The sequence below is a fragment of the Haliaeetus albicilla genome, chromosome 9 (assembly GCF_947461875.1).
Source record: "Haliaeetus albicilla chromosome 9, bHalAlb1.1, whole genome shotgun sequence".
NCBI lineage: Eukaryota > Metazoa > Chordata > Aves > Accipitriformes > Accipitridae > Haliaeetus > Haliaeetus albicilla.
In genome coordinates, this window is record NC_091491.1 from 33,800,381 (window position 1) to 33,814,710 (window position 14,330).

Sequence of the window (14,330 nt, forward strand, 5' to 3'; positions counted from 1 at the left end):
AAGCAACTGGCAACACGTGAGGTGGCTCAGTCTAGCAGCCATGTGCCCCTTCTGTCCTGCTATCTGAGTTTTCCACCTCTGCCACCAATCAAAGTCTTCTTAGAAGAGTTTCAGACCCAGTGCCATTGCAGGTCTTCCTGGCTGTATGTATAATCCCACCCAGCTTTCTACAATCATTCCCTAGGACAGGTTCTGCTGTCCCCCAGAGGAACATGTCTTGAGCACTGCTGGGCTAAAGAGCTGAGATTCTTTATACCACCAGGAAAAAAAAGTGACAATATATAAAAATTTAATCCCCCCAAACTTTACAGTGGTACTAAACAGGGACAATTACATCCTTCACTTGCACTTTTCCTTCCTCAGTCAACACAGAGACAACCCTCAAACCTAAAGGTACTCGGTGTCATCCAGCAGATAGCTGTGATCACAGAGACTCCCATGACAGAAAATGAGGGCCAGGGAAATGGTTACCCAGTTTCTGGGATCCTTCAAGGTGAAATACTGCAGAATTGCCCCTTAGTAGAAAACCAATGACTTTCACTGGGATCCTCTCCAAGTAATGGTAGTTGTCACTTCTCCAGATCTTCAAGATAACAACTATTTGTCCAGCTATTCCCCCACCTCCAGCATGGAGTTTCTGACAGGTTAGCCACAAGGCACACCACTGTCATTTCAAACTAAAGTTTCTCCAGGCAGAATTTTCCATGACCCTTTTTCATCTGTACTCAGCAAATCACTCAAGAATCAATAGTGACCACAGTGCAGTCTCTTAGCTGGCAAATCAACCTCCAAATTCAGCAGTGAGTGGATAAGTCAAAGGTACAAATACACGTTCACAACTTTGCATGTGCTCTGTGGTACTATGGGGAGAGCAGCTGAGACAGTGAATGGCTCCCTCCCACAGTTACTGCCTCCAGTCATATCAGGATTGTATTATTTATTGTTGCTGAAAAGGAATGAAAGCAGAGCACTGAGTAGTGCTAAAATAATTAAAATAGTGACATTGCTGGACCAATTTCCTTTGTTCCTTGGGCCTACAATCACAGGCTTATGATTCTCCTGCAGCTTCCTACAATCTAAACTGGGGTAGGCGCTGGCAGTGGTTAGAGAAGCCAAGGAACTAAAGATGAAGCAGGTGAGACTCTTCCTTGAGCCAATTCTGGCCATACAATATCAGGGAGACAATAACACTGAACGAGATAGAAAACTAAGGTCCTAAGTCATCTGTCCAAGAGACAGTTACAGGATAAGTAGCTGCAGTTCACAGAGAAGTCTGGACTACATCTGGGACAGCTATGCAAGGTGATGTGAACTGGCAAAGAAACAACTGGATGTACATTTTCTTCGACCCAAAGTACAAAAAGAATAATTTACAGGCAAAAAAGAGCAAGAGGTGACACAAGAAGGAAGGCACTGGGTACAAGAAATCAAATGAAAGCAGTTCACCCTCCAGTTTATGTTACATGCTCTCTCTTCTTTAAAAAGTTCTTTCTGCTAGATTCTCCCCTTCAGACCTTTGGCACCAAGATGAGTGTAATCAGCCCCAGGTATGTAACTTTCCTACAGGCTGCCTTCCTCTCCTTTTCCCTCTCACTATATAATTTCAGATGGTTCTTACTTCATCACTAAGTTTCGTTCTCAGGCAATAAAAATGCAGCAGCGTGTTACAATTAGCAATGGAGTTCATATGTAACTGTACCTGCCTCTAAACCCACAGGAATATAAAGCTAGGCTTTGCCAGGCAGAGGCTGAAACAAGGTACAGCCAAAAAGTTGAGATGGGAGGAAATAAAAGGAAACAAGACTTGTTCTTTGGCATCAGAAGCAACATATAATGATGGCAACTTCACAGAGTACTTTGCATAATGTGGCAGTAAGAACAAAGTCAGAAGTTTGGGGAAGACGGGATGAAATATGAAATGTTCAGGGCTCAGGGAAATCAGAGCGGGGCATCAAAAACATGGTAGGTGTCAATAAATAGAGAGTTTTTGGCAACAAAAGACGAGTGGGCTGGAGTCAAGGCATTGAGAAGGAACAAATCCTGAAATGGAGTCTTCAATAGCCTAAGACTGTTTTGATAGCCCTGGTTCACTTATTGTCTATTTCCTCCAATCTCTTACAGCAGCTCATTTTGCACCATCCCACCAACAGAAGTAAAGTCTTTGAGGCAAGAACAAAACTTACCACATCTATGTCACTATATTCAATTACAGAGAATGTTAAGTCCCAAATAAACACAATGGAAACTTCTGCTTAAAAGCAGAAACCATGATGAAATCATTAATTCTTTACATTGCCTGTTATCATGTTATCTAAGAGTATTTAATGGCTTGAGCAGGCCATTTATCCACAGGCTTCTTGTCTGGACATGGACTGCATTTTCCTGGCTTGGTCTGGATTAAGGGTTAACATTCATCTGTAGGTATCCAACTGACTAGAAATACTCAAAGAATGAAGCCAAACGGAGCTTTCTATCTCAACCAAACTGACCGCATGTAACACAGAGTCAGTATATTTGTTTGCTGTTTGCATTTAACAAATACAAAGTGTAAAATCAGTCGACCTTGTGGCCCTTATCCAATTCCCATTCAAATTACTGAGACCTTTGTCATTGTCTTATTTTGGAGAAGAACTGGCTCACTGACAGAACAGAGCTGGAGCCAGACCTGTCCTGCATGTAGGTTTATTTAAGCAATTCTGGTTTCTTAAGAAAGCAGCTTTCTGTGTATATTCTTGTCCCTTGCAATGAAGTCAAAGTTATACGATCTGCCCAGTGAAATCTAAATTGGAGATGTAAAGCCAGAAGGAGAAAGTGCTCTCTGGTCTCAGAGGGAGTGACAATACTTTCGTAAAACCTTGTAATCATTGACTTAGTGTTTCCTGTTGCAGCTGTAGATTTAAAGGTCATGGTCAGTACATAATAAAAAGGGGACACAAGTTTATAAAGAGACACAGCTCCATTACAAAAGTCTGCTATTTCATGCGGGTCAGCCCCTCCATACGGACTTGCCATTCTGATCTGCTGCACTGGTTTTCTAAGCAGAATGGTTTTACTTGTTTCAATGCTCTTTGGCATACAGGCGCTTTGCTCCTGGGCTGCCTCTCCTCCTGCCAGAGAAGCACCGACTGCATTGCTTTCCCCCACCTGTGATGACACTGCAGTAAAGGAGGCTGCAGATCTGGCTCTTCGCCAGATCAATGCCGACCGAACAGAGGGCTACATACTCAGTCTCTCCCGAATTTTCAGTGTCCGAGAACATCCTCAGGTAAGTTACCTGCTTGTCCTGTATCTGTTTCTCCCATGAAGAGCCCTGTGTCTATCACTATTCCTTAGCAATACCTATCTGAACTAAGAAATATTTCAAAACGCAAATGTAAAGTTATATTCACAGGACTCCAGAGGCCATGTCAACTTTACGCACAGATGACTAGAAACAGTTTCATCACCACTGTGGGCAATTAGAGAGCAAATCTCAGTCACAATTCTCTGCTGCCTGCCCCTGGAATAGCTCCAGGCATCAGTTCAAATTTGGTATGAAACACCACTACTCTGATTTAATTTCATTTTACACCTTCCTCCCACTGCCTTGAGCAGTTGGAGTGCAAAGGCTATTAAATCATCATGCATTTTGCACAAAAGATGTAAGCACTAACAGGTATAAATACGTCCCGCTTGGGACCAGGGAATTCCTTTGCAGACCTCTAAATGATGACTCATTCTCCAGAAGAAATCTGAAACCAGTTCAAGTGCAAAAATTACACTGGAAATACCTATGGAATGTCACTCTCATATCCTCAAGTATCTTATTTCTCTATGTGTGCTTAATTTATTACTATTTTGTGTTACAATAGCTGAATCTACTGGCACTTGCCAGGGACAACCTGAAAGGAGTGCACAAGGCCCACAACACATAAGGCACTGTGGAAGTATGCTACTAACATTCACTGCCATGCTTGCTTTCTTCCCATAATCTTACCTGAAAGGCTGATTTCTGAACCCTTAAAGCAAATCAGGCTCATTGCCAGATGTTTAAAGATCAGTACTGGCAAGGATATGACACTACTTCTTGCTGCTCTCACAAGGACATAGTTTCTGCAGACATGCTGTGGCCACCAGCAATCTGAGATCTCCTGACTAAAGATGCACACTTTGCTGTGCTTTGCACTGTGTTCTCTGTATTGCTTTGCTCAAGTGACAGAATGTGCCCACTAAGAAACTACATCAGGTCTCTTGAGAATTTTTTCCACATGTCATGCCTCTGAGCTGGCCCAGACCCCACATCACCAGTCATGGCGTTAGGTACTTAGTCCCCCATCCTGGGGCTATTCCCTATTGACAATAATTAGAGCACACCTATGACCACCTTACAGTGCAGCATAGTAGATGCAGACATGCTGTAAACCACTTCATTTTTCTCCCTGCCTCTCCCTTCACCTGTGCCAAGTATATCTCAGCACCGGAGAATTTTGGTCCTTGTTAGTGATTTGGTCTGTCACTTAATTCCTTAGAGACTTAACTTCTTGCCTTAGGACATACTTTGTTCATTTGGGAGTTTAATTTACTTTTATTCTTATTTTTTGCATCTAATAAGCTTACCCTGTAAATAAGGTGTTTCAAGACACTGCAATAACAAAATAGACAATCTAAGCCCTTTGTCACATTTTTGCTGCTGCTGGGACTGGGTACATAAGAAGCAGCCAGCTATGTTAGGGATGTTCATGGACGGTAACAACCTTATGCAACCTTCTATTCCTCTCAAAAAAATAAAGAAACCTTTTTTTTTTTTTATCAGACAGTGATCCTTCCTTCCATTTTTTAAACCAGTACTCAGGATAAAAACATTTTCAAAGTTACTTCAAATTCAAATCTGCCCTTAAGCAACCTGTGGTTCGGTTTTGCTCTAATTGAAACTAATGAGCCATCTGCTGTTAACTTACATGCAAGTAGAACAGAGCCTTTCTTTCATACAAGACACTCATGATTAACTTCACTGACAGGCACTTAACCAAAATTAAAAAACATGCCAAAATATTTCATTTCTTTCCCTTGCACCAGGTCACCCTGGTGATGACCAGGCCAGGTGATGGTACGCTGCTGCCGCATCTCCTGTGGCTCCCAGGCTCCCCAGCATGCGTTGCTGTGGCAATCCTAGCATCAGCAGTGCTGGGGAAGGGATCTTTTTGGCAATGCAGAAAAGACAGAAGTTTTTATTCAATACTAAGCAGATATCAAAAGGCCTTTGCATAACAGTCTTTTAATGAAAATTAAAATAAGGATGATGAAACCTTCAGAGATCTGCTGAGCTCTGAATAAACCCCAAATTATCCTTTCCCCACTGGAGGATGCATAATAACATACAGAAGCAGGTAGACAAAAATATGTGTAGATTTTGTAATATCCTCATCTGCGTATTAGAGCTGATATTATACAAGAGAGCTACAGGCAACAGGAAATACAGTTTGGTCCACCCTGGTTGCATTTAGTATTTCCAAGATCACCAAGCTTTCCAATCAGTCTTCATGATTCAGCTGATTACCCATCTAACATCAAACACATCTGACTATAAGAACATTTCTTTAATGAGGTGTGTATGTTCTTTTGCTTCCAGAATACCTGAACAACCAACTTGAAAGCTCAAGTCACCAGTCCCAACTTTGGAACTCCTTAAAGATACACTTGTCTTTGCTGAAGAGGAAGAAAAACCAAAATTGAATGAGAGCAGTATTCATTCATTCCTAGTTGATTTCACACCTTATGGGGCAAGAGTCTTGTAGAAGTCTGGGGCCAGTATCTGTAAAACTTTTGGCTTCAGTTTTGATTTCTGTTTAATAGCAACTGAAGACCAGACCATTTTTCTTGGCTATTACTTCTTCATGCAGGATAGTGTTAGTGATATTATTGCTCATAAAGGATATATTTGAAGGTACAACTTGTACCAAATGTTGCACTACTCAAACCCCACATTTTCATCAAATGGCAACTACTCCTTGACCAGTCTTAATTTCTGTTTACTGACTTAACCTATATTAGCTACCAGATTAAGGAGACATATCATCATGGTATTTAGGTACCATACATTTGAATGTAAACAGAAAATTATGATTAGTTCCTTCCATAGAAGGATCTATGCAGCCAGGTGTGGGGATGCTGCCATCCACTGCACGCAGTGCTGCAGCACCTCAGCTTCACTCTTTGTTAAAATAGCTTTTGATCTTTTCACGACCTTCAAAACGACACTTATAATTAAACCTCAGGATTAGTGTAGGCAAACCCTGAGAGCTCACTGCAAGGCATTACCAGATTACTTCATAGAACACTTAAGGAAAAAGAGGATATGAAAATACAAAAAATAGTATAAAGCATGGTAAGTTGCATATGTAAGAATATAACTTAGAGAAAAAAACTAACAAAATTTACTCACTTTATATTTATTTTCTATTTATTTTGCTCTTTCATATTTCAAGGGTTTAGTATTACATTTACTAGTATATATGGTAGAGCTCACATAAAATCACCATCCCAGCCTCTTTCCAGAGATCTCTATACTGTGTGACCAGAATAGTTTGTATCACTCAGACTCCTCAGAACTCAAGAACAGATACCTGTTAGTGTTTTTTCCCAGCAGTATAAAAACCAAAAAGCGAGCCATACTCCAGCCTTTAGATGCCGCATTGACTGGTCTTTAGTCGCTATTAAACAGAAATCAAAACTGAAGCCAAAAGTTTTACAGATACTGGCCCCAGACTTCTACAAGACTCTTGCCCCATAAAGTGTGAAATCAACTAGGTATGAATGAATACTGCTCTCATTCAATTTTGGGTTTTCTTCCTCTTCAGCAAAGACAAAATCTCAGTCTAAACATGCAGCTAACACTCACAACTAAGTTCTTTAGGATGTATAAATGACAGCTGCTCTCTTTCCAGCTTTCCACTACAGAAAATAGAATACGATCCTACTAAGCTGTATCCTTGATAAACATCCTGGAAAGGTGCTTACCTGTATCTGCAGTGGAAGCAGAACCAGGAGCTGCACCATGCAGCTTCTCATCTTTCTGTACCACGTGATGTAATCACTAGATATATGGAGCTGTACTTTTAGTCTTTCCCTGTTCCTCTTGCATGGAAACATGTTTGCCCAAACGTTGAGCCCTAACTGCTTTGTGCACCTGTGCTGCAGTGAACTGAATAAAAGTGTCTCAACTTAAGCACAGGCTCAGAGCACTGGACTGAATCTTTAAGTGAGTCAGAAACATCCATGTAGATATGCAAGGTCTCTCATAGCACCTTCTGATATCTGAGAGAATATTTAAGTTGTCTGCATCAACTCAGTCATTGCCTCTTTATGGCAAGTGCAAAGCATCCACACTTGAAGAAGACACTACTCTAAGAAATAAGACATTTCTGTTTCTAATGCCTACTGGGAAGATTCCACGTTACCAGGTTTTTATTATTTGTGGTATTTATCGTCTCATTCTTACTGAAGGCAAAATAACCTACCTTTCAAATCTAACCATAAAATGCAGTTGACGATGAAAACTTTACCATGTTTAGTCCTTATTCTTGGGTTCTGGTTGGTACCAGAATCAGAAGGATAAAACTGATGCTAAAAGGCTGGGTTTGAATTAAAGCTGACTAGACGCATGACCAAGCCTTTCTAACAAGGCCTGAATTTGTCACCATTGAGAATTTGTCCCACAGAATGTTCAGTTTTCAGGATAGCTGTGTGTCCCACCTGTGTGTTTTGTGTTTCTCCATGTCTCCATTTCATGTGTCCCTACTTTGTTCTATACAAAACTACGATATGACCCTTTCATTTCTTGTTTTCAGGAGATCACTGGTTCTGTCTTCTATCTCATCTTGGATGTAGTAGATACTGAATGCCATGTACTCAGCAAAAAGTTGTGGAGGAACTGTACTGCCAGACCTGCTCATGCAACTGTAAGGATTTTATTTTCTTATTTAATCTCAGGTATGAGATGAAATCTCAGGTATGAATAGTACTCAGGTATTACTGAGGACAGCAAAATCCCTACACAGGCATTTCTAGTAGGCAGCAGAGCTTAGAAGAAATCAGAACTCATTTTTTAAGGTCCACAGCTTTCCTCTGTACTTTCTAATAAGTTTATAGACTGGTAAGGTTTAGTTTTAAAAATGAAATTAAAAGAAAGTTTTTGACCAGAGCTAATAAGCAGACATAACTAAATAGCCATGCTAGAACACTATATAGAATAAATGGTTTACTTTTTATAGCAACCCTGTAAGAGTTTATTTTAAAGACAGCCTGTCAAGAAGGGAATAAAAGAAACTCACTTTTATATAACATGCAATTTTTGGTTTAGTTTAATTCCACTTTTACTCTGACAACTTTGCAAAAAATTGCATTGAAAGAGGACAAGAAAGAAAGCTCAGCAAGATAAGCTGCAAAGACAGAAAGTGATCTAAGACTGTTGCTACAGGTGACCAAAATGATTCTGAACAAGTGAAAAAAAAACTTATAAAATGAAGAATGACAAGAAAGAAGCTTCACGTGAAAAAAAGAAAAGTTCTGATTAAATTGTCCTGGGCTGCTTCTTAGGTCAATCAGTTTTCATTTTTAAATGAAAAACTGGAAAAAATAAAAAGAATTCTGCTCACTTCTGCTTACAGTGCTTTCGGCAGGAAAAAGGTGCAAGGCATACATGGTTGATATGGCTTCTGCGAAGTCTAGAAATCTATGTCCTAGAGGCCTTGATCATACATGTGGCAATATTTAAGAAGCACTCAGAGAATATACATTCAATTTTTAAACATAAAGGCACAATGGATATTGACAGGCCAGTATTTTTTTCTGCCATAAAGTCACAAGTTTCTTTGTTTGCAAGGGTGATCTTACTGTGCCACAAGACTGATTTAGGGTCTTCCCTACCACTCTCCTTCCTTACTATGGACATAGGGAGAAGGGGGAAGGTGGCAGACAGGTGACTGGATACAGATACTCTGAGCTGATATTCAGGTTTAAGCTTTCTGTGTTCTAGACATAGACCCAGCTCCTGGTGCCGGGGCCTGGCCAGGGAAAGCACTCTGTGACACTTGGGCACTTAGCTGCCAGAACTGTGGCTTTGTGCAGGCCATCCTGCCAACAAGCACTGCACCTGTATAGCTCAGAATTACACCAGGGGAAGATCTGGCCTTCTATTTCTAAAGGAGATGGATACTTAGAAATATGCTTCATTGCAATTTGAGCATTAACACAACTTTTTTCTTGAAAATAATTTCATAACCACAAGGAGAAAATGAACCACCCACTGTCTAGGTACTAGATGATCAGTGCAAAGTTTGCAATATTAATTGTTTCTAAATGTTTATATTGTTTTAGGTTTATGGTCAGTGCAAAGCAATTATCTACATTAATCAGGCAAGAAATATTGCTCATCTGAGTACTTATGAGTGCATTTTACAACCAGGTATGTCTTTATTTAACATACTCACTTTAAAAGAGGACTGGAAAAACACTCTTTGCCATACAGCATTACTTTAAATTTTAATTGTAATTATGGCACCACAGCGTCTCCATTAGCTTTCAGCTGCCCTAATTTTCTCAAGTCACTGATCATAAGGCCAGTATGGTCCTGCAGCTTAAAGCAGTGCAGTAATAACTGTTTTCATCTCTGGGAAACCCAGCAGAGCCTCTATATGGGCTTCTACCCTCTGGTCCAAAAAGCATTTTTATAGGTTTGTGAAAGGCAAGTAAAACCAGCAAGCCCACTGTCAGTAGGCTGAGCTTTTTTCTGCAGTGTCTCTGCCTCCACTGCAACATTTTTATGGGTCTGCAAATTCATAAAGATTCAAAACCGTTAAGTGAATCAAACCACATATTGTTACTCCAGGAGACTGGAGGACAAGTTGGGGGGTTGGGGATATAGATGCATTTACAGTGACCTACGCTATCAACATACTCTTATGGTTATGCTTTCTCTAATGACCTTGTTTTGTTTGGATAAAAAGTTCCACCCAGATATATTTGGACAGTATGTCCTGACTGCCCAGTTGATGACAGTCCAACTGAGCCCAGATATTTGGAGGCTGCTGCTCAAAGCCTTGCCAAGTTCAATGAAAAGAGTGAACAAACTCATTATTTCTCTGTCCTCAGTGTCACAAGAGCTTCAATGCAGGTAAGCCAAGGCTCATCTGACTTGCTTTAGCCCTCAAGAAGTATGGATCCACCTGCTATATTTTATATGATTTGTTATGTCTTACAGATTGTTTAGAATTTGTACCTGTATAGTACAGAGAATATTTCTATGCAGAATTCTTCCGGGAAATGAGATCTGCAATGATCCAAGACTTTGGCTCCATTTATTGCAAAAAGAAGGGCTTTATGCAAAACTCAAGACACAGATTTGCATTCCAAAGTTTAGGAAATCTTCATTGTGAGCTCTTTCTTCTACTACCACCACGAACTAGTGACTCCCTAACAGAAAGAATTTAATAAAGCACAGTCATCCCTTCCAACACATACCTGTAATTCACTGAATGAGTTTAAACATGGTTTAAAACTAATTTTAGACTGACAGAGAGTTAATGATCCCCTGGCTAAATCCTGTTTGTTTACCACAGTAATATCTGGTCTTTCTAAAATTCATGATCAATAGATAACAAAGCAGTTTTCACTCTTTGTCTCAAATAGTTAGATATTACTACAATACAGTATTTAATCACTCCCATTTTCCAACCCTGAGGTACTTATATTTCAGAAATAGAAAAAGAGATCCTGTTCATTAAAGCAGCCTGAAATGACCAACAAGGCACTGAAGAGGGTCTTTGGATATGTAGTTCTATGTGGATGCTAACTTACTACAAAACCCAAACTAATTTCAACTATAGCTAATCCATGAGTTACTAAGATTGTGCGTATATAAGAAGTAAAAAATAACCAGGCAATTAAGCAGCACTGGCAAAAAATCATTCTCCTGTAATACAACAGTAATGCCCCAAATATAACCAGCTCCTTCCACACTTAGCAGGAGTTTTACATATATTTCAAGGTCTGTACAATTCTTCCTTCTTCCTGACACATGCACAAGGTCTAATTGCCACTGGTCTCTCATTAACAGTGGGTCGTTGGTCCTGCGTATTTTGTAGAGTTTTTGATTCAGGAGACATCCTGCTCCAAAAATGACTCAATTGCTGACATCTCCCAGTGCAAGACACTTTCATCGGAACTAGCTGTAAGTACTTTTCCTTGTATAAACACCTGTTTTTCAGATATTATGATTCCTCAGTGAATACTTAGGCTATCCCTTTGGTTCTTTGCAGACAAGAATCGAAGCCCACAGGTGCCTTTTTATGGGCTGTAGCTCTATACTCTCTTGCAACTGTACAGAGTGCTTTAGAATAGAGAAAACATTTCAGTAAAAGTTCAGACTTCTTACCTAGGAGTTCATGAACAAAGAAAACAGAAAAAAATACCATCCAGAAAAACATGGGGTAGCCATTGCCTTACAAAACTGAATCATTCTTAAGGATTTCTTCCAAGTAAACAGACATAGACCATAAATGCCAAGGAATGCATGAAGAGTATATTCACACTACAATGAGGTCAGCTAAGGAAAACGTTTAGGAACTACGAAAAAAGTTATTAGAGAAACAGAAAGACTAAATGGGTATGTTGCCAAGAGATAACATTTCAAGCCCCAAGCCATGTTACCTACAGTCCAGTAAAACCACAACTATTAGAAACAACATTTTTTCATTGTTTCTTTCACTCCTATGGTGTGAAATTGTTTTTGCCTGAAAAAATTATATTATGTTCTATTACACAACTTGCCTGCATGGGGATAATCTGCTGCGGCAGAACTTAAGTGTGCTGTTGTAGTTGGGCCTTAAGTGGCCAGCTTATTTTTCTTATCATGTTACCAAACCCTCCTTTGCAAACATAAAGCCTTTTTCAAAATGCTGCCTCCTTTGTAAGCTTGCCAATCCCAAAATAAAAGTTTGCCCAAGCTGCTTATCCCTACAAATACATGTAGAAGCTATAACTATTCAGCCTTTCATAATCACTTATTTTACAAGATAGGAGCTAGGTATCAGTGCTACAATGTGAAAAAATACTTGCATTTTCTTCTTCCAGCAAATAGGTTTCTGCAAAGGCTCTGTAGTAAACAGTCACTTGGAACATGAACAGTTTGTCACAACATCCTGTGAAATCTACAGTCTGCAGGTATTTCTTAATCTAATCTTAATATTGCAAGAGTAATACTCCTTTACAAAACAAGAATTGAACTCTTGAAAGCCCAGCCATTTTTAAGTTTTCTTATTCACAAAGATATGGGCTTCAAGAAAGTGATAAGGCCAAATCAGGAAGAAAACTCTCGTGTGATAAAACATACTGTTGCTAGGTGGATAAAAAGGCAATAGAGTAAGTATAGAGTCAATCATACAGAATGTGTTCAGAATGCTCTACAAAGAACTTGTAAATAACAAAGGGAATGCAAAGAGCAATAACTGTGTAGTTACCCAAGTTTCATGCACCCATCTCCACTAGCATATGAAGAAGTTCTATCTGTCTGTCCTTTGAGCTTCTGTTCTGCAGCTGGTCTTTGCAGACTGGAATTGCAGCAGATCCTTAGTGTGAAGGGTGAACCTTCTTCATATCTGAAAGAATTTGGAATAGCTTCAATATAAGTAATGCTTACTGCCTGTTATTTAGGATCCTGCCACTGAAGAGGGGAAACAGCAAGCTAATCAGACATCTGGAAAATCCAGCCAGAATCATCAACAACCTTTCCCTTCAGAAACCAATCCTTTCTCCCCACACCTAGAAAAAACAGTGGGCTGGGTTAAAATTCTACCCCCTTCAACTGAGGATATCTCTTTCCAAAACCTACCACAAAGTCAAAATGAACATAAAGATGGAAAGCCAGTTCCACCTGAGGCTGTAGGTTCTACGCCCAGTCTTGATGGAGAAAAGACTCAAGCAGACAAACCAGACCTTACCAAACCAGTCACTGGACCAGTTATTCTCCCTTTTCCTGAAGAACTTTCTCTATCAGACTCATGCCCAGCAGAAGCAAAGGAGATAAACTCCATCCTCCGGCCTTTGCTGCCTAAAAAGCCTACCAAAGTCTAGCCAGCATCCAATCACCTCAACTACCTGCAACAAAATAATGGCCACGATGGCAACCTGTTTTTTCAATCTGTGTAACATCTTTAAATAAATAAGTTTCTTATCACAGTCTTCATCTCTGGAGATGTCAGTTTTAAGAAAGCACAAGAAGAGATTAGAAAAATAAATTTAACTGGGCATTTTCCAACAAAAGAATTTGGCTTTTAATTCTCAAATTACTCCCAGCAGTAAGAGCATGAAGGAAAGGTAACTGTGGAGAGTAAAGAATGTGCAGAGTTGAGACAGCCCAGCAGCATCAGCAAATAACAGCCTCAGTAGCAAAAGTCTGTCAGGGCACGGTGCGGGATGGCTGCTCCCCGAGGGATGGTGAGATGGAGCTGAGCGTGATGATAACCAGGCTGGCAGGGCAGGGGCCTGTCCCATGGTACCTGAGCGAGGCGAGCCGGGCAGACTCAGGGATGGTAGTCAGGTTACAGGAAAAGGCCAGATCACCACCCAAGTTCATGGGCGATGAGGCAGGTCTGAGGTCAAGCCAGGAACATGAATTAGCAAGTCAGGGTCAGGATCTGGTCCGGTTACAGTAACCAGAGTCAGACACAGCCCAGCGATCTCCACGCAAGTCCACAGTGACGAGGCAGGTCTGAGGTCAGGCCAGGAAGACAGGCTGGAGGTCTGAACCTGGGTCTGGATCAACAGGGCCCGTGGCCAGGCACAGGCACAGCTGTGACGCAGCAGGAGCTGTATCTCGGGCAGGGGCCAAAATGCTACAGCCTCAGCTTAAAGCAGCTCCTGTAGGAAGGGGGGTTGGGTCGGCCCTGGCCGTGGCCTCCCCGCCGCGCTGCCTGGGAGCCTGTCCCCAGGGTCACCCAGGGAAGGGGAACAGCCCCCGCTGTGCTGTTGCTGAGTTGGCCCTGCGCCCTCGGAGCCAAGCCTCCAGGAGGAGGGATGCTCTCGGGGCCCTTACAGAGTCACACCCGGTGTGATGGTGTACAAACGGGGAAGAGGACTTCAACACTGTTTATCATTAAAAGCTAGTGGGGTTTTATTATTTTACGGGTTAACTTCTTCATTATAATGTGATGAGCTTAGCCTATTTTTCTATTTCCCATGGAAGATCTCAAGAAAGATTATTTTTTTCCAAATGCTTTATACCCTCACTTAAAGAAAGTGGAAAAGGCTACCCACATGTGAAACCCTTACACATAATTCTGGCTGGTGGAGAATCA

General features: G+C 40.8%; 1 protein-coding gene and 1 long non-coding RNA gene across 2 annotated transcripts in view; one reads left to right on the forward strand and one right to left on the reverse strand.

Moving 5' to 3' along the window:
• The window catches only part of LOC138686900 (uncharacterized), a 131,815-nt gene that overhangs the window by 65,847 nt on the left and 51,638 nt on the right, over positions 1-14,330 (reverse strand). The window lies entirely within an intron of this gene.
• FETUB (fetuin B) lies at positions 2,953-13,212 on the forward strand. Its single transcript, XM_009929933.2, has 7 exons — positions 2,953-3,265; positions 7,827-7,937; positions 9,355-9,442; positions 9,984-10,150; positions 11,093-11,206; positions 12,109-12,198; positions 12,688-13,212. Exons 1-7 carry the CDS (start codon positions 3,044-3,046, stop codon positions 13,105-13,107), a joined length of 1,212 nt encoding a protein of 403 aa, XP_009928235.1. The 5' UTR covers positions 2,953-3,043; the 3' UTR covers positions 13,108-13,212.

Bases quoted from the DNA above. Each gene is read 5' to 3' on its own strand.
- FETUB (XM_009929933.2), top strand. From the start codon at position 3,044: ATGGTTTTACTTGTTTCAATGCTCTTTGGCATACAGGCGCTTTGCTCC. The intron at 7,938-9,354 runs GTAAGGATTTTA...ATATTGTTTTAG, and splicing joins CCAGACCTGCTCATGCAACT to GTTTATGGTCAGTGCAAAGC. The intron at 10,151-11,092 runs GTAAGCCAAGGC...TCTCATTAACAG, and splicing joins TCACAAGAGCTTCAATGCAG to TGGGTCGTTGGTCCTGCGTA.